Source organism: Pongo pygmaeus, chromosome 9 (genome assembly GCF_028885625.2).
Source record: "Pongo pygmaeus isolate AG05252 chromosome 9, NHGRI_mPonPyg2-v2.0_pri, whole genome shotgun sequence".
Taxonomy (NCBI): domain Eukaryota; kingdom Metazoa; phylum Chordata; class Mammalia; order Primates; family Hominidae; genus Pongo; species Pongo pygmaeus.
The window spans coordinates 74,843,710-74,867,297 of NC_072382.2; the positions used below are offsets into that span (position 1 = coordinate 74,843,710).

The 23,588-nt window shown below is 42.0% G+C and overlaps 1 protein-coding gene across 4 annotated transcripts in view; it reads left to right on the forward strand.

The window, feature by feature from the left end:
* The window catches only part of PAAF1 (proteasomal ATPase associated factor 1), a 48,887-nt gene that overhangs the window by 12,970 nt on the left and 12,329 nt on the right, over positions 1-23,588 (forward strand). For 3 of the 4 annotated variants that reach the window (XR_008492570.2, XM_054440915.2, XM_054440914.2), the window contains 5 exons: positions 1,134-1,223; positions 7,742-7,840; positions 8,867-9,017; positions 17,500-17,694; positions 22,527-22,618. Coding sequence is in view for 3 of the 4 variants with exons in the window: in XM_054440915.2 (XP_054296890.1) it covers positions 1,134-1,223; positions 7,742-7,840; positions 8,867-9,017; positions 17,500-17,694; positions 22,527-22,618 (627 nt within the window). In the remaining variant the exon portion in view is untranslated. The remainder of the gene's footprint in view (positions 1-1,133; positions 1,224-7,741; positions 7,841-8,866; positions 9,018-17,499; positions 17,695-22,526; positions 22,619-23,588) is intronic. The other variant, XM_054440918.2, reaches the window with a different exon arrangement.

A 23,588-nucleotide genomic window follows, 5' to 3' on the forward strand; every position in this document is an offset into this window, starting at 1 on the left:
TTTTGACTTTGAAACCATTCTTTCTGATGAACTGTGAGGACCTGTGCTTGTTGGATATAAAGAGGTTCAGAAAATTTTGATTATGGAATACATTTTCATTGTCCTGAAGAATTACTAGAGACTTTGAAGTACTACTGCAGAAGAGATAAAAGGTTAGGGGTCCTTTGGTGAGTGCAGCTCTTCAATTCCTTAGGAGATCTATACTTAAGTGATAGTATTGGTATTATGCTGGTTAGAGTAAGGGACTGTCATATTGCAAGAGTCCTTGAGGGAGGGTTTACCAAGCCTTTTTTTTTTTTTAACCTCTACACATGCTACCTTCAAACACCAATATTCTTACCTAAAATGGCTACAAATGGCCTTTAGCAAGTCATGTCTCCTGAATCTAACATCTACTTCTAGGTACACTTTCCTAATATGCCACCAGTGTTATCTTCCTACAGTAGTTGAAAGACAGGTGATAATGACTAGGTAGAACACATGGGGCATCAAAATATAGCTGTGTTACAATAACCAGTCTATGAACATGTACAGTCAATTTAAGTCTTAGGAGGGAATAGGCACCTCAAGCCTGACCCAGGCCTACATATTTTATGGGTGTACCATAATTTACTTTACCAATTTCATCTGGTCATTGTAAATGTCAGTAGTCTAACATTCTCTCTAAAAGTTCTTGTAGACAGCAAGTTTACTTTTAGACTTGTCTTTTAAGACCTAGGTTTGAGGGATGGTGCTGAAGTTTCCTTATCTCTTTATGTCCTCTTCCACTGATCCTGTTCCTTGCCCCACTGCTAATTGAGAGTATTGGTATTAGATTTTCTTCTTAAAACTAATGCTCTAATGCTTGTTGGTTGTATCATATCGTTTGTCTGTCTTCTATGGAGCAGCTTATTTCAACACAAAAAGATAATGGCATCTTAGCAATACCAAATTACACTGTAGCCCTCAACAGTTTAAAAGGACTGCTGATCTATGGGGGAGGGATAGTTTTGTGGGGTGGGAAAGGAGAATGAGAGAGGGTACACTGAGAAGATGAGAATGTCCTGTAGTCCTAATGTTTTCTTTAAGAGGCTTTAATTATAATACATTGGAGGAGTTTTACTGATGAATCTCATCTTTTCCTCTTTGTTTAGAAAAGCATTCATATTTCATGTCCAAAGGAAAATGCATCTTCTAAGTTTTTGGCACCATATACTACTTTTTCCAGAATTCATACAAAGAGTGTAAGTATTTTGATAAAATGAAGAGAAAATGTAATAGCATGTTAATTTTTCATTTTATTTGCTTGTCTAGTGCTATAAACATATCCATAATTAATATGTCTTTCATTTACTTTGCATTGTAAGATGATACAGCTGATGAAGTCTGATGTGTTTGGCAGAACTGGTACTCTAGTCCACATAGAATATGTGTTCAAATCTACTCACTGGTCATCTTGGAGATCATATGAAATTTCCTTACGTATGTTTTAGGAGAGTTACCAGCTTTCAGATAATAATACTTGATGTTTGGCTAGGTGCAGTGGCTCACACCTGCAGTCCTAGCACTTTGGGAGGCAGAGGCAGGAGGATCACTTGAGGCCAAGAGGTTGAGACCAGCCTGGGCAACAGAGTGAAACCCTGTCTCCACAAAAAAACAAAAATTAGCTGGGCGTGGTGGCGCATACCTGTAGTCCTAGCTACTCAGGAGGCTGAGGTGGGAGAATTTTTTGAGCCCAGGAGTTGGAGGCTTCAGTGAGCTGAGATTATGCCACTGCACTGCAGCCTGGACTCTGTCTCCAAAAAATAAATAAATAAAAATAAATTAGCGCCTCTGCCCGGCCGCCGTGTCTGGGAAGTGAGGAGCGCCTCTGCCCGGCCGCCCTTCATCTGGGAGGTAAGGAGCGCCTCTGCCCGGCCACCCTGTCTGGGAAGTGAGGAGCGCCTCTGCCCGGCCACCCTTCATCTGGGAGGTAAGGAGCGCCTCTGCCCGGCCGCCCTGTCTAGGAAGTGAGCGCCTCTGCCTGGCCGCCCCGTCTGGGAAGTGAGGAGCGCCTCTGCCCAGCCACCCCATCTGGGATGTGTACCCAACAGCTCCGAAGAGACAGCGACCATCGAGAACGGGCCATGATGATGATGGCGGTTTTGTCGAAAAGAAAAGGGGGAAATGTGGGGAAAAGAAAGAGAGATCAGATTGTTACTGTGTCCGTGTAGAAAGAAGTAGACACAGGAGACTCCATTTTGTTCTGTACTAAGGAAAAATTCTTCTGCCTTGGGACGCTGTTAATCTATAACCTTACCCCCAACCCCGTACTCTCTGAAATATGTGCTGTGTCAACTCAGGGTTAAATGGATTAAGGGCGGAGCAAGATGTGCTTTGTTAAACAGATGCTTGAAGGCAGCATGCTCCTTAAGAGTCATCACCACTCCCTAATCTCAAGTACCCAGGGACACAAACACTGTGGAAGGCCGCAGGGACCTCTGCCTAGGAAAACCAGAGACCTTTGTTCACGTGTTTATCTGCTGACCTTCTCTCCACTATTATCCTATGACCCTGCCATATCCCCCTCTCCGAGAAACACCCAAGAATGATCAATAAATACTTAAAAAAATAAAAATAAAAAAATAAATTTATAATAGTTGATGCTTATATAATAATGCTGCTGCTCATATTTTATTCCTTTTCCTACAGGACAGGGATATTTTCTCAAAATTTCAAATATACCACATTGAGGAATAATTTTCAAAGGTCTTTGTGATAAAGCCTTTTCTACTACCATGGGCTTCTTGGAAGCAGAAGTGAGAAATTGCTAGATAAAACTGATTGTGTTGAAGCCATTCACTTCTTACTGTGTGGTACGTTTTTTAAAAGAGCAATTTTTGGCCAGGCACAGTGGCTCATGCCCGTAATCCTAGCACTTTGGGAGGCCAAGGTGGGTGGATCACTTGAGCTCAGGAGTTCAAGACCAGCCTGAGCAACATGGTGAAACTCTGTCTCTACAGAAAAATACAAAAATTAGCCAGACATAGTGCCACATGTCTGTAGTCCCAGCTACTCTGAATGCTGAGGTAGGAGGATTGCTTGAGCCCAGGAGGTTGAGGCTGCAGTGAGCCATGATCATGCCACTGCACTCCAGCCTGGGCAACAGAATGAGACACTGTCTCACCAAAAAAAAAGAAAGAAAAAGAGCTATTTTTTACCCTTATTACAAAACAGATATATACTTAGTGATGAAAATTTAGGACATGTAAAAAAAGTGAGAATCACTCATATTTCTGTATCCTAAAGATAACTGTTAGGAACTTTTGTTGTATATCCCTTTTAAATAATAATCATAGTAGTAAAGCTCACATTTATTGATTGCCTACTATGAGCCAGCACTGTGGCAACTCTACATATCATTATTTTACTTAATACTCTCTCTTTTCCTTAAATATTTTACCAAAATGGGTTTTTATATTACATGCTATTTTATAACTTGCTTTTTCTTTTGTTTTGTTTTTGTTTTTGAGACGGAATCTCGCTCTGTTGCCCAGGCTGGAGTGCAGTGGCGCAGTCTCGGCTCACTGCAAGCTCCACCTCCCGCGTTCACGCCATTCTCCTGCCTCAGCCTCCTGAATAGCTGGGACTACAGGCGCCCGCCACCACGCCCAGCTAATTGTTTTTGTATTTTTAGTAGAGACGGGTTTCACCGTGTTAGCCAGGATGGTCTCAATCTCCTGACCTCGTGGTCCGCCCGCCTCGGCCTCCCAGAGTGCTGGGATTACAGGTGTGAGCCACTGTGCCCGGCCTATAACTTGCTTTTTATTACTTAATTATATGTCCATTATTCTATGCTGTCTTTCAATGTATCCTTCTAAGAGCTGCATGATATTCTATTGATGAGTTTACTATAATTTAATTTAACAGTTTTATATTACTGGACATTCAGGTGTTTCCAGTTTTGCAATTTTGTATTTTTATGAATACATTTATAGCTAAAGTTTTGCTCCCAAAGATGGGAAGAAATTAGAATACATTTGTAAAAGTGGAATTGCCGAGTCATAGGCTGTGGGAATTATAAGGCTTTGGGTGTGTTCTAATGCATTGCCGCTTAACTGATTTATAGAGTCAATTGTTGCTCTTCATTTCCTCTGTAAAACATACCGTTAGGTTGAATGTTTATCAAGAGTCAGTTGTAATGCCAGTTATATTATTTTTGAAATTATATAAATTAATTAAATCTTATGTTAAATCAATAAAATGTGAATGTGAAAAGCGGAAAGCAATTATTTATTTGAAAACTAGGCTGGGTGCAGTGGCTCATGCCTGTAATCCCAGCACTTTGGGAGGCCGAGGCAGGTGGATCACCTGAGGTGAGGAGTTCAAGACCAGCCTGGACAACATGGCGAAACCCCGTCTCTGTTAAAAATACAAAAATTAGCCAGGCGTGGTGGTGTGCGCCTATAATCCCAGCTACTTGGGAGATTGAGGCAGGAGAATCGCTTGAACGCAGGAGGCGGAGGTTGCAGTGAGCCAAGATTGTGCCATTGTACTCCAGCCTGGGAGACAAAAGTGAAAATCCGTCTCCAAAAAAAAAAAAAAAAGAAAAAACTAAAGGTGGGCGCGGTGGCTCATGCTTATAATCCCAGCACTTAGGGAGACCCAGAAAGGAGAATCACTTGAGCCCAAGAGTTCAAGACCAGCCTGGACAACATAGTGAGACCTCGTCTCTACAAAAAAATTAAAAGTTAGCCAGGTATGGTGATGCACATCTGTAGTCCCAGCTAGTCGCCTGGCTTAAAAATTTTTACTCTTATTTTTTGTAGAGGTGGAGTCCTGCTCTGTTGCCCAGGCTGGTCTCAAACTCCTAACTTCAAGCAGTCCTCTCTCCTTGGCTTCCCAAAATGCTGGGATTATAGGTATAAGCCACTGTGCCTGGCCTTTATACATCATTTTTTATTATTTTCTGCTTTAACTGAGGGAGAAGGCAATTCACCTCTTGGGAGAGTTGGGAGTGCCACTCACCTTTTGAGAAATAAGTCATTTTAAAAATCATTTACAGGCTAGGCACAGTGGCTCATGCCTGTACCCAGCACTCTGGGAGGCCAAGGCAGGAGGATCACTTGAGCCCAGGAGTTCGAGACCAGCCTAGGCAACATAGTGAGACCTTGTGTCTACAAGAAAATAAACAAAATAGGCTGGGTATGGTGGCTCACACCTGTAATCCCATCACTTTGGGAGGCCGGGGTGGGCTGATCAGTTGAGGCCAGGAATTCAAGACCAGCCTGGCCAACATAATGAAACCTCATCTCTATTAAAAATATAAAAATCAGCTGGGCATGGTGGCACACGCCTGTAATCCCAGCTACTCCGGAGGCTAAGGCACAAGAATCGCTTGAACCCAGGAGGCAGAGGTTGCAGTGAGCCAAGGTTGTGCCACTGCACTCCAGCCTGGGTGACTGAGCAAGACTCTGTCTCAAAAAATAAACAAACAAAATTAGCTGGATGTGGTAGTGTGTGCCTGTAGTCCCAGCTGCTCGAGAGGCTGGGATGGAAAGATTGCTTGAGCCTAGGAGGTCAAGGCTGCAGTGATCTGTGATTGCGCCATTGCATTCCAGGCTGGGTGACAGAGTGAGACCATGTCTCAAAAACAAACATAACTATGCTCCTTTTCTATTTCTTATTCTCTTTTTATTTGAACTTACTGAAAGATGATTCATCCATTTATTAATCACCTACTATATTTCAGCTACTCTTCTGGATACTGAATAAAATAAATAAAACTGCCCTTATAGATCTTACATGCTAGAGGTGTGGGACCAGACATGATTTGCGGATGACTTGGATGTTAGGTATGAGAGAAAAGGAGGAGTTGGGATGATTCAAAAAATTTTGGCCTGAGAAGTAGGTGAATTGTGTTCCATTTACTAATTGGAGGAGGAGCAGTTGTATTGGGATGGGACAGGGAAAATAAAAGTTTTCTTTGGACATGTTCAGTTTGAGGTGTCCAGTCTAGCCTAGGTGTCCACTGCCTACCAGCAAGCAATTGGCTAGATACCACCTGTATCAGGACAGAACCTGAAGTATGTTGCTTACAAGTAAAGGATCCACTACTAAGTTAGCAGTCTTTTTATTCCGAGGAAGCAAAATAAAGAAGAAAAGTCTTAGAAAATGTTAGAGTTGATGGATATATCCCTATAGTTCTTCCCAAACTTATTTATTATGGTTTAATTGGCATGGAACAAAGTAAGATGGAAAGTTGGATAATTAAAGTCAAAGTCCCTACTTTTTTCTTAATAACTTATGTGGGAATTATTGTTGCTGGGAATGTGTCTGGAATTGCATATCTTGGTCCAACATTTCTGGAGCATTTGCAGCTGGTTGTTTTTTAATAAAAGTACATGTATGCATGTGTATAAAAGATTTGTTATTCTGATAATGGCTTATGCATGAAGTGATTGCTGATACTGAAATTACAAAAGTGAGGCTGGGCGGGGAGGCTCATGCCTGTGATCCAAGCACTTTGGGAGGCCGAGGCAGAAGGATAGCTTGAGCCCAGGAGTTCAAGACCACCCTGGGCAACATAGGGGGACCCCATCTCTCCAAAAAAAAGTTAAAAAATTAGCTGGACATGCCAGCCAATGTTTGTAATCTCAGCTACTTGGGAAGCTGAGGCAGGAGGATCGCTTGTTCCTGAGAGGTTGAGGCTGTAGTGAGTTGTAATCACGCCCCTGCACTTCAGCCTGAGCAACAGAGTGAGACCCTGTCTTAAAAAAAAAAAAAAAAAAGAAACTATAAAAGTGAATTTGGAAAACAAAAAGTGAATCTGAAATTTCTTTATTCTTTATTCTGAAAGATCTATATCTGTATATTTTCTATAGCTATACCTATATATAGGTATATGTGGAAATATCTGAACTCTTGAATCCTCCTGGTGCATCTTAGAACATTATCTTTTGTGTAAGTGAGTTCCTAAGAATTAGGAGAGGTATCTTAATTTTCTTTTTATTTTTTATATTTACTTTAAAATTTTTTGTAGAGATGGAGTCTCATTATATTGCCCAGGCTGGTCTGGAACTCCTGGGCTCAAGTGATCCTCCTGCCTTGTCCTCCCAGAGTGTTGGGATTACACAGGTGTGAGCCACTGCACCTGGTCTTAATTTTAAAATAAAATAGCAGGGCTGGGCACGGTGGCTCACGCCTATAATCCCAGCACTCTGGGAGGCTGAGATGGGAGAATCACTTGAGCTCAGGAGTTTGAGACTAACTTGGGCAACATGGCGAAACTCTGTCTCTACAAAAAAATACAGAAATAAGGCTCAGTGGTGTGCGCCTGTAGTCCCAGCTACTCGGGAGGCTGACGCAGGAGAATCACTTGAGCCTGGGAGGCAGAGGTTGCAGTGAGCTGAGATGGGGACATTGCACTCCAGCCTGGGTGATGGGAGTGAAAGTCTGTCAAACAAACAAACAAACAAATAAATAAATGCAACACATGGAAACTATGAAAATGAAATGGGGATAGGGAAAACTTTTTAGCTGAAGTATTAGACTACAGATGATTAGAGGAATATCTTTTTGTTTGAAGAAGTAAAAGGTGTTTACTTCAGCCTTGTTGGGAGGTTGGTGATGATAACTCAACCTTTACGTCAAACACAAGTCCTTTTGTTGGGAAACAGGCTTCAGGAAGTCTTGGAAGAGTGAAACAAGGGAAGTTTATAACATATTTCAAGGGAATAAGAGTATTTCATTATTTCTAACACATTGTTTTCTCTTTGAACAGATAACATGCCTGGACATTTCCAGCGGAGGAGGTCTTGGTGTGTCTTCTAGTACTGACGGGACCATGAAAATCTGGCAGGCTTCCAATGGAGAACTCAGGGTAAAGGATTTGGATGTACTTTTAGGTCTTAAACACAAAGGGTGGTCTGAGAAGCCTTGGACTGGGACATGGAAGGAAGAATGGCCCATTCTAAAAATGTGGGACCACTCTGCATGTCAGTTGATCTCTTTTCTCCCATTTGTGTGTTTTTTGTTCTTTCTTTTCTTTCTTTTTTTTTTTGAGACAGTCTTGCTGTGTTGCCCAGGCTGGAGTGCAGTGGTGTGATGTCAGCTCACTGCAACCTCCGCCTCCTGGGTTCAAGCGATTCTCGTGCCTCAGCCTCCCAAGTAGCTGGGATTACAGGCATGTGCCACCACACACATCTAATTTTTGTATTTTTAGTAGAGATGGGCTTTCGCCATGTTGGCCAGGCTGGTCTCCAACTCCTCACGTCAAGTGATCTGCCCGCTTTGGCCTCCCAAAGTGCTGGGATTACAGGTGTGAGCCACTGCTCCTGGCCTCTCAGTTGTTAATTGGAGAACCACTCTCAAGCTCAGTGATTTGGCAGAACAGAGTGGGGCTGGAGCAGTTAAGGAGCCAGACCAGTGAAGGTCTAAGTGGGTGTGCCCTTGTTTTTTAATTGCCTTCAGTGATCCATTTCCAAGACAGAATAGCTTGGCTGTTAGACTGAATCTATGGCTGAGCCTCCAACCTTTACAAAGGATTTTAAACAGAGATGAGTGAAAAAGTCCCCAAGCCACCTCGGCTCTTTAACTAGACCTAGAGATGGCTGTGAAAGCCATGGAATTCCTTTTTTTTTTGTTTAATCTAGGCTCTGGGGTGTTTTTATATGGAATTCAGTTCTTAACCTCTATAGCTGAATTCGAGGAAAGAGAGCCAACACCTTTTAGAACACTGCCTGCTAGACAAATGAGCTAAGAGATCCTTTGGATATCCTTAGTTTTAAAACCCAGCATGTGGGTTTAGCATGTAGGTATTTCATATAAGGGACCAGAGTATGGGAGGTAAGAGAACATCAAGGGATGGACAAGAGAACTAGCATGGAATTTTCTTTTGTTTTTCCAGAGAGTATTGGAAGGACATGTGTTTGATGTGAATTGTTGCAGGTTTTTCCCATCAGGCCTTGTGGTCCTGAGTGGGGGAATGGATGCCCAGCTGAAGATATGGTCAGCTGAAGATGCTAGCTGCGTGGTGACCTTCAAAGGTCACAAAGGAGGTATGAAGTGTGGTTTCTCCAAAAGGCTTCTCTAATGATCCCCAGAAATGAATCACTGAAAAGGTAGAAACAAGCTAGTTATTCACAAATACACAAATAATCCATCCAGCTGGGCATTTAGATGAGCTGCCATTTCCCTAAGGACCAGAAATTCCTTTGCCACACAGTCTTTTTATTGCTATCTTGAACTGTCTTACACAGTTGGTTTGATACCTAAAGCCTTTTCCAGCTGGGTGCAGTGGTGCATGCCTGTAATCCCAGCTTTAAAAGTTGTTTTCTACAATTGATAAAGGAAAAAAAAAAAAAATCCTCTCCAGGAAATCATATACTTGTGTGCTGGGAAATAGAGAGAGAGAGTGAGAGAGAAGGAGATGTGTCTGCATTTTCTCAGATTAGTCTTTTGGCTGAGGAAACAGTAAAAGCTGGGTAGCTAATGGCTACATCATCAGACATTATAGATAGAGCTTGATGAGTCCCATAGATTTAAATTACAGTTTGTGTTTTAAAAATGGATTAGCCATTTAACCAGTTAATATCAGATTATAGAGATAGAGTGGGAACATCTTCCCTTTGTAACTGAGTTTTGTGGGGGAAAAAATATAATTTAGATATGTTTTATCCTTAATTGGAGTATTAAAAAGGAGATAAGTATGCTATTCCTATTTTACAAGTTTGAATATTTTTAAAATATGTGATAATATCCCCAAATAATTCCTTGATCCTTCTTCTGGAACCGTAATACATATTGTGTGTACCACTCATTTGGGAATTAATTTGTATTGCCCTCTACTTCTGGGATTTTTAACTCTGTGTTTTTGTGAACCTCAGTATATTGTAACTTGTGTGTGGAGATCAAGTTTTAAGATTTTTTTTTTTTTTTTTTTAAGACAGAGTCTCGCTCTGTCGCCTAGGCTGGAGTCCAGTGGCATGATCTCAGCTCAGTGTAACCTCTGCTTCCCAAGTAGCTGGGACTACAGGTACACGCCCCACACCTGGCTAATTTTTGTATTGTTAGTAGAGATGAGGTTTCACCATATTGGTCAGGCTGGTCTCAAACTCTTGACCTCAGGGTGATCCACCCGCCTTGGCCTCCCAAAGTGCTGGGATTACAGGCATTAGCCACTGCGCCTTGCGTTTTTTTTTTTTAGTTTCACTTGTTGCCCAGTCTGGAGTGCAGTGATGCCAGCTCGGCTCACTGCAACCTCCCCACCCCAGGCTCATGCGATCCTTGTGCCTCAGCCTCTCAAGTAGCTGGGATCACAGGCGTGCACCACCACATCCAACTAATTTTTGTATTTTTTAGTAGAGATGGGGTTTTGCTGTGTTGGCTGGGCTGGTCTTAAACTGGCCTCGAGTGATCTGCCTACCTTGGCCTCCCAAAATGCTGGGATTACAGGTATGAGCCACTGCGCCTGGCCCAAGTTTTAAGTTTTAATATTTCTTTATAACATTTTGCCAGATTACATGCTGATGTTTTAGCAAACACACACATTAACCTAAGTACATAAATGGTTTACTTCCATGATGTAAGAAAATGGGTACATTGAGAGGGAATAGAAACAATATTCAGAGCCTTCCTTACATTCCTGAAGAACTCATCACCTCCTGAAGAACTGAGAGATTGAAGGAGTCAGAATGGCCTACAGATCTGGGGAGTTCAGGAGCCAAAGGAGTCTAGAGGAACAATGCAAGCTTCACCTCAGATCTGGCCATCCCTCTGAAGGTGTGGGCACAGGAAAACATTTCAGTGGAACAAGTCATGACTCTGCATGTTGAACTTAATTAACAAGATGCATATTCAACATCAGTGCACATCCAGTTTATAAATACCTTTGGATCACTGCAATTATTGTTCCCTTTACAGAATCCTAAGTCTCCCAACATTCTTTAATTCTCCCTAAGAATATGTATGTGACCTTTAGCTTAGAGTAAATAGTAGAATGTTATTTATTTATTTATTTTATTTATTTATTTTTTTTGAGATGGAGTCTCACTCTGTCTCCTAGGCTGGGGTGCAGTGGCGCGATCTTGGCTCACTGCAACCTCTGCCTCCTTGGTTCAAGCAATTCTCCTGCCTCAGCCTCCCCAGTAGCTGGGATTACAGGCATGCGCCACCACGCTCAGCTAATTTTTTTTTTTGTATTTTTAGTAGAGACTGGGTTTCACCATATTGGCCAGGCTGGTCTCAAACTCCTGACCTTGTGATCCACCTGCCGTGGCCTCCCAAAGTGCTGGGATTACAGGCGTGAGCCACTGTGCCCAGCCTAGAATGTTAAATCAATTTAGATTTAAGCTTTTATTCATGTAGTCGTTCCATTCTTTTGGCCTTGTGAGAAAGTCCTGGGATAGAGTAGTACCTTCTGCAGAGTATAACAGCCCTGACTTTTTTCTTGAGAAGGGAGTTTTTAGTAGATTGAACAGAATGATATACTTTAGAAGAAATGACATGAAGTCAGATCCAGGCTAGCCTCTATCAGGTCATGAAAGCTCCTTTCCAGTTCGTTGTATAAAGTAGTCCCAGGTTTGGGGTTGCCCATTCTTCCACAGCATGGTAAAAATCAAGATTGATCTCTGATAGCTTAACAGCATGTATGTAGATAGATTTGATAGCTTAGCAACCTATAGATTGATTGATCGTCACTGTCTCCAACCAAATGACTTCCAAGTTGCTTTGTGTGACTTAAAAAAAAAAAAAAAAAATCTTGGTCCGGGCACGGTGGCTCATGCCTGTAATCCTAGCACTTTGGGAGGCCGAGGCGGGTGGATCATCTGAGGTCAGGAGTTCAAGACCAGCCTGGCCAACATAGTGAAACCCCGTCTCTACTAAAAATACAAAAATTAGCTGGGTGTGGTGGCTGGCACCTGTAATCCCAGCTACTTGGGAATCTGAGGCGGGAGAATTGCTTGAACTCAGGAGGCAGAGGTTGCAGTGAGCTGAGATCACGCCATCACACTCCAGCTTGGCCAACGAATGAAACTCTGTCTCAAAAAAAAAAAACAATCTCTTGAGTTATGAGATTTTGAAGCATTTTATTCAGAGCCATGAACCCATATTAAAAAAAACATATTAAAAAAAACTGGCCAGGCACAGCATCTCACTCCTGTAATCCCAGTACTTTGTGAGGCTGAGGTGGGAGGATCACCTGAGGTCAGGAGTTCAAAACCAGCCTGGCAAACATGGTAAAACCCTGTCTCTACAAAAAAATACAAAAATTAGCCAGGGGTAGTGGTATGTGCCTGTAATCCCAGCTACTTGGAAAGCTGAGGCAGGAGAATCACTTGACCCTGGGAGGCAGAGGTTGCATTGAGCCAAGATTGCACTACTTCACTACAGCCTGGGCAACAGAACGAGACTCCGTCTCAAAAAAAAAAAAAAAGTATATATATATATACACATAAATTGGTCCCCCAATTGTGTGTGTGTGTGTATTTAAATATATATGACTAAAGGATTAGTGTGTTCCCTACTTAATTAACAAGCAGAGGTAAGGTTTCTGTGTATGCTGAATTTTTCAAGTGGAAAGGTAGACTAAAAGTAGTTTTGTGTTTGTAACATATGCGTTCAATAAGTAATTCTAAAATGCACTTTAATCAGTTTGAAGTTAAATTGCCCAGGCCATTTAAGTAAGGTTGTGAAATTTGGGGATATACATTTATAATCCTAATTCTTTATAATAAGCATTACATCTTTCATAATCAGTGAAACATTGAGACCAAATTACACCCCATTTTAGTTAACTAGTTGGCTTATTTTTTTTTTTCTCATAATGGTAGTGGAAATGCTTACATTTATAGAATAATTTTAAGAAACTAGGTTGCAGTATCAGCACTTGCGCCATTATTTTCCAAGTCTTAAATACTTTCTTAGAAATTGGCTATGCTGCCTCCAAGTAATAGGAGGTGCTTCAAGGCTTATTTTTTTTCAGAGATCTGAGTCATAGCCATTAATTTTCCCATATGCACATGTATGCATATTGCTCCCTAGCAACATTAAAATAGCTTAATATGATAGAGAAACTAAATAATTTAAATAAACTTGTTAAGAATATACACCTGGGAATATGAAATTTGCTTTATTTCTTACAAATATTTATTTCAGGAATAGTTTCATCTAGTGTTATTCGTATTTCCAGACTTTGGCTGGGATGCTCATATGTGATTCTGCTGAATCTTTTCTTGAAGGCAAATGCTTTTGTGTTCTGGTTTGTATGGTGAAGACTTGTATCTATTTGGTTTGATATCTAAAGCCTTTTCCAGCTGGGTGCAGTGGTGCATGTCTGTAATCCCAGCTATTTGGGAGGCTAAGGTAGGTAGATCTCTTGAGGCCAGGAGTTCAGGGCTGCAGTGTGATATAATTGTGCCTGTGAATAGCAGTGGCACTCTAGCCTGGGCAATGTAGTGAGACCCCATCTCAACAAAACAAAACAAAAATAACAGTAAAGCTTTTTGCAGCTTCTGGTAAGTCTTAGCTTTGGCTGCTTCTCTTAGAAAGGCATTCTTGAAATTGCTACTTTCTTTTTTTTTTTTTTGAGACAGAATCTCACTCTGTTGCCCAGGCTGGTGTGCAGTGGCATGATCTCAGCTCAGTGCAACCTCCGCCTCCTGGGTTCAAGCGATTCTTCTGCCTCAGCTTCCCAAGTAGCTGGGACTACAGATGCATGCCACCATGCCCAGCAAATTTTTGTATTTTTAGAAGAAACTAGGTTTCACCATATTGGCAAGGCTGCTCTCGAACTCCTGACCTTGTGATCCTCCCTCATTGGCCTCCCAAAGTGCTGGGATTGCAGGCGTAAGCCACCACACCTAGCCAAAATTGCTACTTTCATAGCTTCTTTCTAAAGTCATTCTTCATAGGTTCCCACTTCTCTAGGCTCCTCTTTTCTTTATTCTTGTCATGTAAGTGTTAAGAGACCCACACTAGATGCTGTTACATTATGAGTGACATTTTACTAAAGAGAGGGTGATAATTTTCCACTCTGCTTTTATAGAAAAGGAAAACTATCTAGATTGCAGCTCTTTGCTGAGTATTACTTGAAATTTATACACAATTAATAATAGAGTCAGCTTTCTAGCCACAGCTATAGCATCCCTGCCTTGAATACATACTTTTCAGAATTTTTTTTTTTTTTCCAAAAGCATGTATCACTTCCATGGAACTCAGTAGCATTTTGAAATAGTGGTTGGAACTTCCCAGTAGAGACATAAGGAGATCTTTGATTGCTTAATAAGAGCTGAAAGACCTTCCTTATGGTGATTCCTTAGGATTCTTAAAAGCTCTAAGATATTTTCTAATTAGATTTTTGCTGAATGTATTATGGAGTTAAAATAGAAAGGTAGATTTTCCAAACTCAAAATACTTTAGTGACCAATTGCAAAATAAGAAACAAGATGGCAGCAAACCATATGGGCTCGATAGATCTGTTTTTGAAAGGAAGACTGAAAAATCTTTTCTCTTGTGGCCTATATCCAGTGGGTATATAGCTTTGAGAATTACATTTACCTAATAACTATTGCCAGCTGTATAAATTGAATTTCGTTGTTTTGTTTGTTTGTTTTTTTTTCTGAGACTCCCTCTGTTACGCAGGCTGGAGTGTAGTGGTGCAATCTCGGCTCACTTCAACCTCTGCCTCTCAGGTTCAAGTGATTCTTGTGCCTCAGCCTCCCAAGTAGCTGGGATTACAGGCACCTGCCACCACACCTGGCTAATTTTTGTATTTTAATAGAGACGGGTTTCGCTACATTGGCCAGGCTGGTCTTGAACTCCTGGCCTCAAGTGATCTGCCCGCCTCAGACTCCCAAAGTGCTGGGATTACATTCGTGAGCCACTGTACCTGGCCTGGATTTAGTTTTTATTTTAAATTGGATCTATTTGAAAAGTTACACTATAGTGATTAAGTCCCACCTGAGTTGCTTTTAATCATATTTTCTCACACAGACCCTAAACTGGCTGCTTTTTAAAGCTGTGGCATTTTCATAAACTCATCTTTTTCTAAACAAAGTGAAATTTCCAGTAAGAATTGAGAGACATGTGGTTAATCACATTGGATTGGCACTTGTACGTTACGCTGAGTTGCTGTAGAGTTTTTGTCAAGGTTTGTGTATCTGAAGTCATTTCATTTTAAGAGGAGTGAAAGTATGCTAAAGACCACTAATTAGCTATGTGACTTTTGGTCAGGTACTCTTAATTTATTGGGCACCTATACTAAGCATCGTTAAATGGGTTTTAATGAAACAAATACTAGCCCTGCCTGGATCACCATAGGGTTGCACTACCTCTCTACTCCATACAACTCTGTGTTTTTACACCTGTACCATTGTATTGTAAGTCTTTTTTTTTCCAGGTATATTCTGTTTGTGTGTTTTTTTCTCTTTTTTTTTCCATTGTAAGTCTTTAGGTCTATAATTAACTCTATTTTTTTATGCTGTGTATTCCTGAGGCTAGGGACCATAGCAAATATTCAGATTATAGATAATAAAGGGCTTCAAAAACTATAAAATCGATAGACATTTTGGACATTATAACACTCAATCTTAATTCCATCATCTTTTTTGGCAGGCAGTTCCCTGTTGAGGTATGATATGAGGGCTGGGTAGATAAGAATGTTCAGCCTCCTACTGGGCTCCCCTGACACTACCCTAGCAAAAGTGGAGCACTGACTCATACCACCTCACATTGCAGACAGGGGAGGTGGAAGTTCAGCTTCCCCCTTGGTCCTGTGTCACCTTCTTGGTGAAAGTAGGACACAGTTACACCACCTGACTTGCATCACCTCATTGCCTCCTAGTGGCGTTATAAGCTTGGTTCCCTGCTGACTGACACCAGGGAAGGGGTTGTGGGCACCTTAGGGCACCTCTTTGTGCCTGTCACTGCCAGGTGGGGATGGAAACTGAGCTCACTGCTAGATCCTGATGACAGTGCCTTACTTAGCCTGGTCAACCCCGCTGGGTAGGGGAATGGGAGTGCTGCTGCCGGCTTCCGTGGGAGCGGGGTAGATGATCACTTCCTGTTCAGTCCTACTGAAACCATGGGGGAGGGGGAGTAACAGTTTCTCTGTTGGTGTCTACTGGTATAGGGTGGATGTTGCCAAGAAGATTTCTATTTTGTGAGCTACTTCTTTCTCAGTCTTTAGGCTAGGGGCAACAGACTTTACTGGGAGTTTTGTTTTGTTTTTTAACTCTGTTCCTGTTAGCAGTTTCGTGTTGGAGGCTTCTGCAATGTCCAGTCCAGGACATGTGGGAGGCAATAAGGAAATCCAGGAACTCATTGCTGTGTTGTTTTTTAAGTCCTGAGGTCCTTAGGTGGTCCACCACCTTCTTTCCATCATTCCAAGTCTTACTATGCTTGTGGTGTCCATGACTTTTCAGTTGTAAACGGAAGGACCTAGGAGCAATGGGACTACTCTTTCTTGGCCAAAACCAGAAGTCATGTCCTTTTTCCAAATGGGGAGGCTAACCCTTTTAATCAATTATCAGTGAAAGCAGCAGCAGGATATATGTAATTATACATATATAGTGGGGTTTTGCTCCACTGCCCAGGCTGGAGTGCAGTGGAGCAATCATAGCTTACTGTAGCCTTGAACTCCAGGGCTCAAGCAATCCTCCCACCTCAGCCTTCTGAGTAGCTGGGATTACAGGCACGAACTACCATACCTGAATTAAATTTTTTGTACAGACAGAGTCATGCTGTGTCGCCCAGACTGGTCTCAAACTCCTGAGCTCAAGAGATTCTCCTGCCTCAGCCTTCCAAAGTGCTGGAATTACAGATGTGTACCACTGCACCTGGCCAAGGCAGTGATTTTCAAACTGAATTAGCTTAGGTGTCTACTTTTTTTTTCTCCAAAGTTCTTGTTAAGGTGTCTACTTAATTTTTATTTTTTATTTATTTATTTATTTTTTGAGACGGAGTCTCTGTCGAAGGCTGGAGTGCAGTGGCGTGATCTCGGCTCACTGCAACCTCCGCCTCCCAGGTTCAAGCGATTCTTCTGCCTCAGCCTCCCGTTTAGCTGGGATTACAGGCATGTGTCACCATGCTTGGCTATTTTGAACTTTTAGTAAAGACGGGGTTTCATCATGTTACCCAGGCTGGTCTTGAACTGCTGAGCTCAGGCAGTCCACCTGCCTCAGCTTCCCAAAGTGCTGGGATTACAGGCATGAGCCACCACGCCCGACCTCTTAATTTTTATTTTTAAAAAAGAGTTTTGAAGACAAAATAAAAAACTTGAAAATGATTGCTCTAGCACACTCCACTAAAAATTAAATCCAGAACTTGTTTTTCCATGCCTGTCTTTCACAGCTAGACTTTGATTCATTGGGAAGCTGGGACTCTATTTCTGTTTTTCTAGCACTTGAACATGGCCAGCATGTGGTACCTGTTCAGAACATGTTTGTGAAGGGATGGAGTCATTTATACAGCTCCAACTTCTCTGCCCTTGTAGTTCCTTTACTCCATCCTCCATCTTAGGGAGTTTTTTTCTCTTGCTAGGTATCCTGGATACAGCCATCGTTGATCGGGGGAGGAATGTGGTGTCTGGTTCTCGAGATGGGACAGCACGACTTTGGGATTGTGGGCGCTCAGCCTGCTTGGGAGTCCTTGCAGATTGTGGTTCTTCCATCAATGGAGTGGCGGTGGGTGCTGCTGACAACTCCGTAAATCTTGGCTCCCCTGAGCAGATGCCCAGTAAGTTGATAATGATATGTAGGATTGTTTTATTTTCTTAGGCCCCCTTCAGTGATTGCCTTAGTTTCTCCTTTTCTTCCTCATGCTTTTCTGCTCTGTGCCTGGTATTTCTGTTTTCACCATACGATTAATATTTACTCTGTACCTACTATGTTTCTATTGCTTTGGAATCTACAAAGGAAGTATATGTCATAGCACTGCGTTTCATTAAGTACAATCTAATTTAGAAGATGAGATAAATGCCTATAAAACAGGGGTGTCCGATCTTCTGGCTTCCCTGGGCCACATTGGAAGAAGACTTGTCTTGGGCCACACATAAAATACACTTAACATTGATGATAGCTGAGCTAAAAATAAATAAATCTCATAATATTTTAAGAAAGTTTATGAATTTGTGTTGGGCCTCATTCAGAGCCACCCTGGGCTGCAGGTTGGACAAGCTTGCTTTGAAACATTTAGAGAACAGTAACATTTGGCTGAAATAATTAGTGATTCTTTTTATTTATTTTATTCTTTTAGCAATAGAGTCCTGCTGTTTTCCCCAGGCTGGCATTGAACTCCTGGGCTTAAGTGATGCTCCCACTACAGCCTTCCTAATAGCTGGGACTACAGGCCTGCACCACCATGCCTGGCAAATTAGCAAGTCCTAATGCAAATATAATAGGTTTTCAGAGAGATGGAGTGTTCCCAGTTAGTATAGATAGGAAAGATGTCACAAAAGAGGTTGGCTTGAACCTTTAGAGGATAAGTTCAAGTTGAACAGACAGGAATGGTAAGGATAAGACAATGGGAGCTAGGGCAAGGGGTAGGTGTAGGGGCAGTTTGCATTATAGCTTAGATGTGAAACTAAGTGTTATATAAAAAGATATGCTTGACTGGGCTAGAAAGTTGAATTAAGAAGGGTAGTAGTAGGAAATGTGTTGAATAGCTGTGGTGAGAGACTAATAAAGGTCCTAATAAGGCAACTTTCATTCTTATTTTCCCATAATAATAGTTGCATCTCTGTTCCATAGGACAATGTTTTTTCTACCGTTGTCTTAGCCCCTCACATTTTGAAAGATAGACCTTATTTTTTAGGGCCATTTTAGGCTCACAGCAAAATTTAGCAGAAAGTACAGGGGGCCAGGTGTGGTGGCTCACGCCTGTAATCCCAGCACTTTGGGAGGCCGAGGCGGGCGATTCACAAGGTCAGGAGCTCGAAACAAGTCTGGCCAACATAGTGAAACCCCATCTCTGCTAAAAATAGAAAAAATTAGCCGGGTGTGGTGGTGTGTGTGTGTAATCCCAGCTACTCGGGAGGCTAAGGCAGAAGAATCGTGTGAACCTGGGAGGCAGAAGTTGCAGTGAGCTGAGATCGCTCCATTGCACTCCAGCCCAGGCGACAGTGTGAGACTCTGTCCCAAAAAAAAAAAAAAAAGTACAGGGAGTTCTTATATACCTTTTGCCTTACCCACCCACACATAGCCCTCCGCACTATCAACATCCCCCACCAGAGTGGTACATTTATTACAGCTGATGAACCTGTATGACACATTATTGTCACCCAAAGTTCAGAGTTTACATTAGGGCTTACTCTTGGTGTTATACATCCTATAGGGTCTGACAAATGTACAGTGACATGTATTTACCATTGTAGTATCATACATAGTAGTTTCTTAGCCCTAATAATCCTCTGTACTCTGTTCAAGCAGTTCTCCTGCCTCTCAGCTTCTCGAGTAGCTAGGACTCTAGGCATGCACCACTACACCTAGCTAATTTTTTTTTTTTTTTTGTAGAGACAGGGTCTCACAATGTTGCCCAGGCTGGTGTTGAACTCCTGGCCTCAAGTGATCCTCCCATCTTAGCCTCCCAAAGTGCTAGGATTACAAGCATGAACCACGGCTCCTGGCCCTAAAGTAATTTAAATGAAAATATTTTTTCTTGTTTTCTGTACTTTTTCATTTCCCATTTACTCTTCAACCCATTCTAGGATGGTTTATGCCCAAGTACTTGACTGAAATGGCTGTTGTTAAAGTCACCAGTGACCTTCCTTTTTTTTTTTTTTGAGATGGAGTCTCACTCTGTTGCCCAAGCTGGAGTGCAGTGGTTCGATCTCTTGGCTCACTGCAACCTCCACTTCCCAGGTTCAAGTGTTCAAGTGATTCTTGTGCCTCAGCCTCCTGAGTAGCTGGGATTATGGGTGCCCACCACCATGCCTGGCTAATTTTTGTATTTGTAGTACAGACGAGGTTTCACCATGTTGGCCAGGCTGGTCTTGAACTTCTGGCCTCAAGTGATCTGCCCTCCTCAGCCTCCCAAAGTGCTGGGCTTACAGGTGTGAGCTATGGGCCCCAGCCACCAGTGACCTTCCTCTTGCCTAATCCATCTTATTTCTCTGTGCTTGTCTTTCTGAATTCAGTGGTATTTCACATAGTAAACCCTCTCCTCAAAAAACATTTTTTTTCATGGCTTCTGTGATACCACACAACACTGGCTTTCTTCCTATTTCATTGACTGCTACTTCTTAAAGGTCTCCTTTTATGAAACTCCTCTCTTCTACCTTTAAATACTAGAGGGCCCCACTATTAAGTTCTGGGCCCTCATCTATGACTACAGTTTCTTCCTTTGTGATCTCATCTGTTCTATAGCTATCATTATTTAAACTGATGATGATTTCCAAAGTTCATGTAAAGCATAGACCTTTCACCTGAGTTTCAGACTCTATTTCGAAGTCTAATAAATAAGTTGAACTTACCTTGTCCAACAAGGAGTGTTTGATCCCTCCCCACCCCAAACTGTTTTTTTTCCATCTCAGAAGATGGCACCACTATCTACCCATTTGCTCAAGCCCAAAGCCTGAGATTCACTCACAGTCCACCCCCTTTCCTCATGTCCCACATCAGCAAAGTCTATCATCTCTAACTTCAAAGTGTTTCTAATTTTTCTATTTCTCCCTCTCCCTCCCCCTCTCTCCCTTCCTCCTGTCAACATCCTGGTCCAAACTATCATCATCTATTGCCTGTACTACTGCCTAGACTATTCTCCTATAAGCCATTCTTTTCAGAGCAATCATTGTGGTCATTTAAGAAAATCGTAAGTCATGTCACGCTCCTGCTTAAAACTCTCCAGTGGCCTCCCTTTATACATATGTTGAAATCCTAACCCCTTAGCATGGCTTACAACAAGCTCTTATACTTTCTGACCCTTGCACTTCTCTCCAATCTCATGTCATACCACCCTCTGCCATGCTCACTACATTTCAGCCACAGGCCTTCAGTTTCTTCTTTCAGTACAGTGGACTCTCCCAGTCTCCTGGACTTTGCCTTCTTTTTTTTAAATTGAGATGGAGTTTCCCTCTGTTGCCAGGCTGAATGCAGTGGCACATTCTCGGTTCACTGCAGCCTCCACCTCCTAGGTTCAAGCAGTTCTCCCGCCTCAGCCTCCCGAGTAACTGGGATTACAGGCGTGCACTACCATGCCTGGCTATTTTTTCTATTTTTAGTAGAGATGGGGTTTTGCCATGTTGGCCAGGCTGGTCTTAAACTCCTCACCTCAAGTGATCTACCCACCTCGGGCTCCCAAAGTTCTGGGATTACAGGTGTGAGCCACCGCACCTGGCCTGACTTTGCCTTCTTTTTCCCTTAGTCTGGAATATATACTCCTGCAGCTCTTCACAAGACTGGTTTCTGTTCACCATTCAGGTCTTGCCATTCAGTTGAAAAGTAACTTCCACAGAGGCTTTTTAAAGTTAAAGTTTAGGCCGGACATGGTAGCTCACGCCTGTAATCCCAGCACTTTGGGAAGCTGAGGTAGGCGAATTGCTTGAGCCCAGGAGTTCAAGACTAGCCTGGGCAACATAGTGAGATCCCATCTCTATAAAAAATATTTTAAAAAATAAATAAAGTTGAAGTTTACATTTAAAGTTACCCTCCCCATCTAGCCTTCCACCATCTATTCACTTCTGATCTTATTTTCCTATTTTATTTTCTTTTAGAACTCATCAGTTTCTGAAAGTATCCTACTTGTTTATTTACCTATTCACTAGAATCCTTGAGAGTGAGGACCTTATCTGTTTGTTCATTACTATTTCCTTAGCAGTTAAAATAGTGTGTGATGTCATCACATAGAAAATGAGGGTTAAAAAAAAAAGGAAAAGAAAAAAGAATAGTGCCTGATACATAGTAGGCCCTAAAGAAATATTTGGTGAATAAATGAATAAATTTCATTTTCTCTAGGCTGTAAGATCTTTGAGGTCAGAGACTGTTTTTTGCAGTATTGTATCCCAGCTCCTAGTGTGGTGTCTTATCATGGTACAAACAACTTAGTATTTTAAAAGTTGGGTTTATTGCCAGCCATGGTGTGCACACCTGTAGTCCCAGCTACTCAGGAGGCTGAGGTGGGAGGATTGCTTGCGCCCAGGGATTCAAGGCTGTGGGGTGCTATGTTTGTGCTTGTGAATGGCCCCTGTACTCCAGCCTGGACAACATACTAGACTGTCTCAAAAAAAAGTACACACACACACAGGCACATTTTAAAAATAAATTTGGATTTACTGAGGTATCTTTTACGTATGGTAAAAGTCACCCTTTTCCTTGGCTACTGGATACCATTAAAAAACATTTTTAAAATGTAAAAATAAAGTCAGTCTTTTTAATTGTATAGTTCTGTGAGTTTTGACAAATATATCCAGTTGTATAAATAATACCACAGTGAGATACAGAACATAAGAAATGTTTTCTTTGTAATAAGTGAATCACTAACAAAATCAGTAATCAACCATCAGTATTGGTGCTGTGTGGGCACTACCAGCTGATCAGCCTCACTGTTATTAACATAGTTTATTTGTCATGCAGGTGAACGGGAGGTTGGAACAGAGGCCAAAATGCTGCTGTTGGCCCGGGAAGATAAGAAACTTCAGTGCTTGGGACTACAGAGCAGGCAGCCGGCAAGTGGTTCCTATATGACCTTTGAACTCTGAGGCAACCTGGGGTCACTCTGTGTCTTAGAAAGCTATTTTGGAAACATTTCTACTTGCTCCCTGTGTTCACTCTTGAGAAGGCTGCGTGAGTAAGAGGCAGTACAGCGTAATGATTAAGAGTTGTGGGATTTGGAATAAGGGCAACATTTAAATCCCAGTTCTTTTTTTTTTTTGAGACAGAGTCTCACTCTGTCACCCAGGTTGGATGGAGTGTAGTGGCGCAATCTCGGTTCAGCTCACTGCAGCCTCCACCTCCTAGGTTCAAGTGATTCTCCTGCATCAGCCTCCTGAGTAGCTGGGATTACAGGCCCACCACCATGCCTGGCTAATTTTTGTATTTTCAGTAGAGACAGGGTTTCACCATGTTGGCCAGACTAGTCTCAAACTCCTGACTCAAGTGATCCACCTGCCTCAATCTCCCAAAGTACTGGGAGTACGGATGTGAGCCACTGCGCCCAGCCCTAAATCCCAGTTCTTGTGCAACACTTGCAGAGAATAAAAAAATAAAATAAATCTCAGTTCTTCTATTAATACTTAATGGTTCCAGCATTGGACAAGTTACTTAACCTCTCTAAGCCTGCTTCCTCATCACTAAACTGGTCATAATAGGGTATGTGATGAGGATTAAATGGTCTACTGTTTTGTGATCTTTGTTAAGTACTTTCCCTCTCTGGGTCTTAGTGTGCTATATGTAAAATGATGAAGTTGTATAGATTTTCTTTATAAGTCCTGCTACTTCTAAGGTAATGTGAAAAAATTCTGAGTAAAGAACTCATGCCTACTGGGCATGGTGGCTCATGCCTGTAATCCCAGCTTTCTGGGAGGCCCAGAAAGGGTGGATTGCTTGAGTCCAGGAGTTTGAGACTGGCCTGGGCAAAAAAACCCATCTCTATTAAAAATACAAAAAATTGGCTGGGCATGGTGACATGCACCTGTA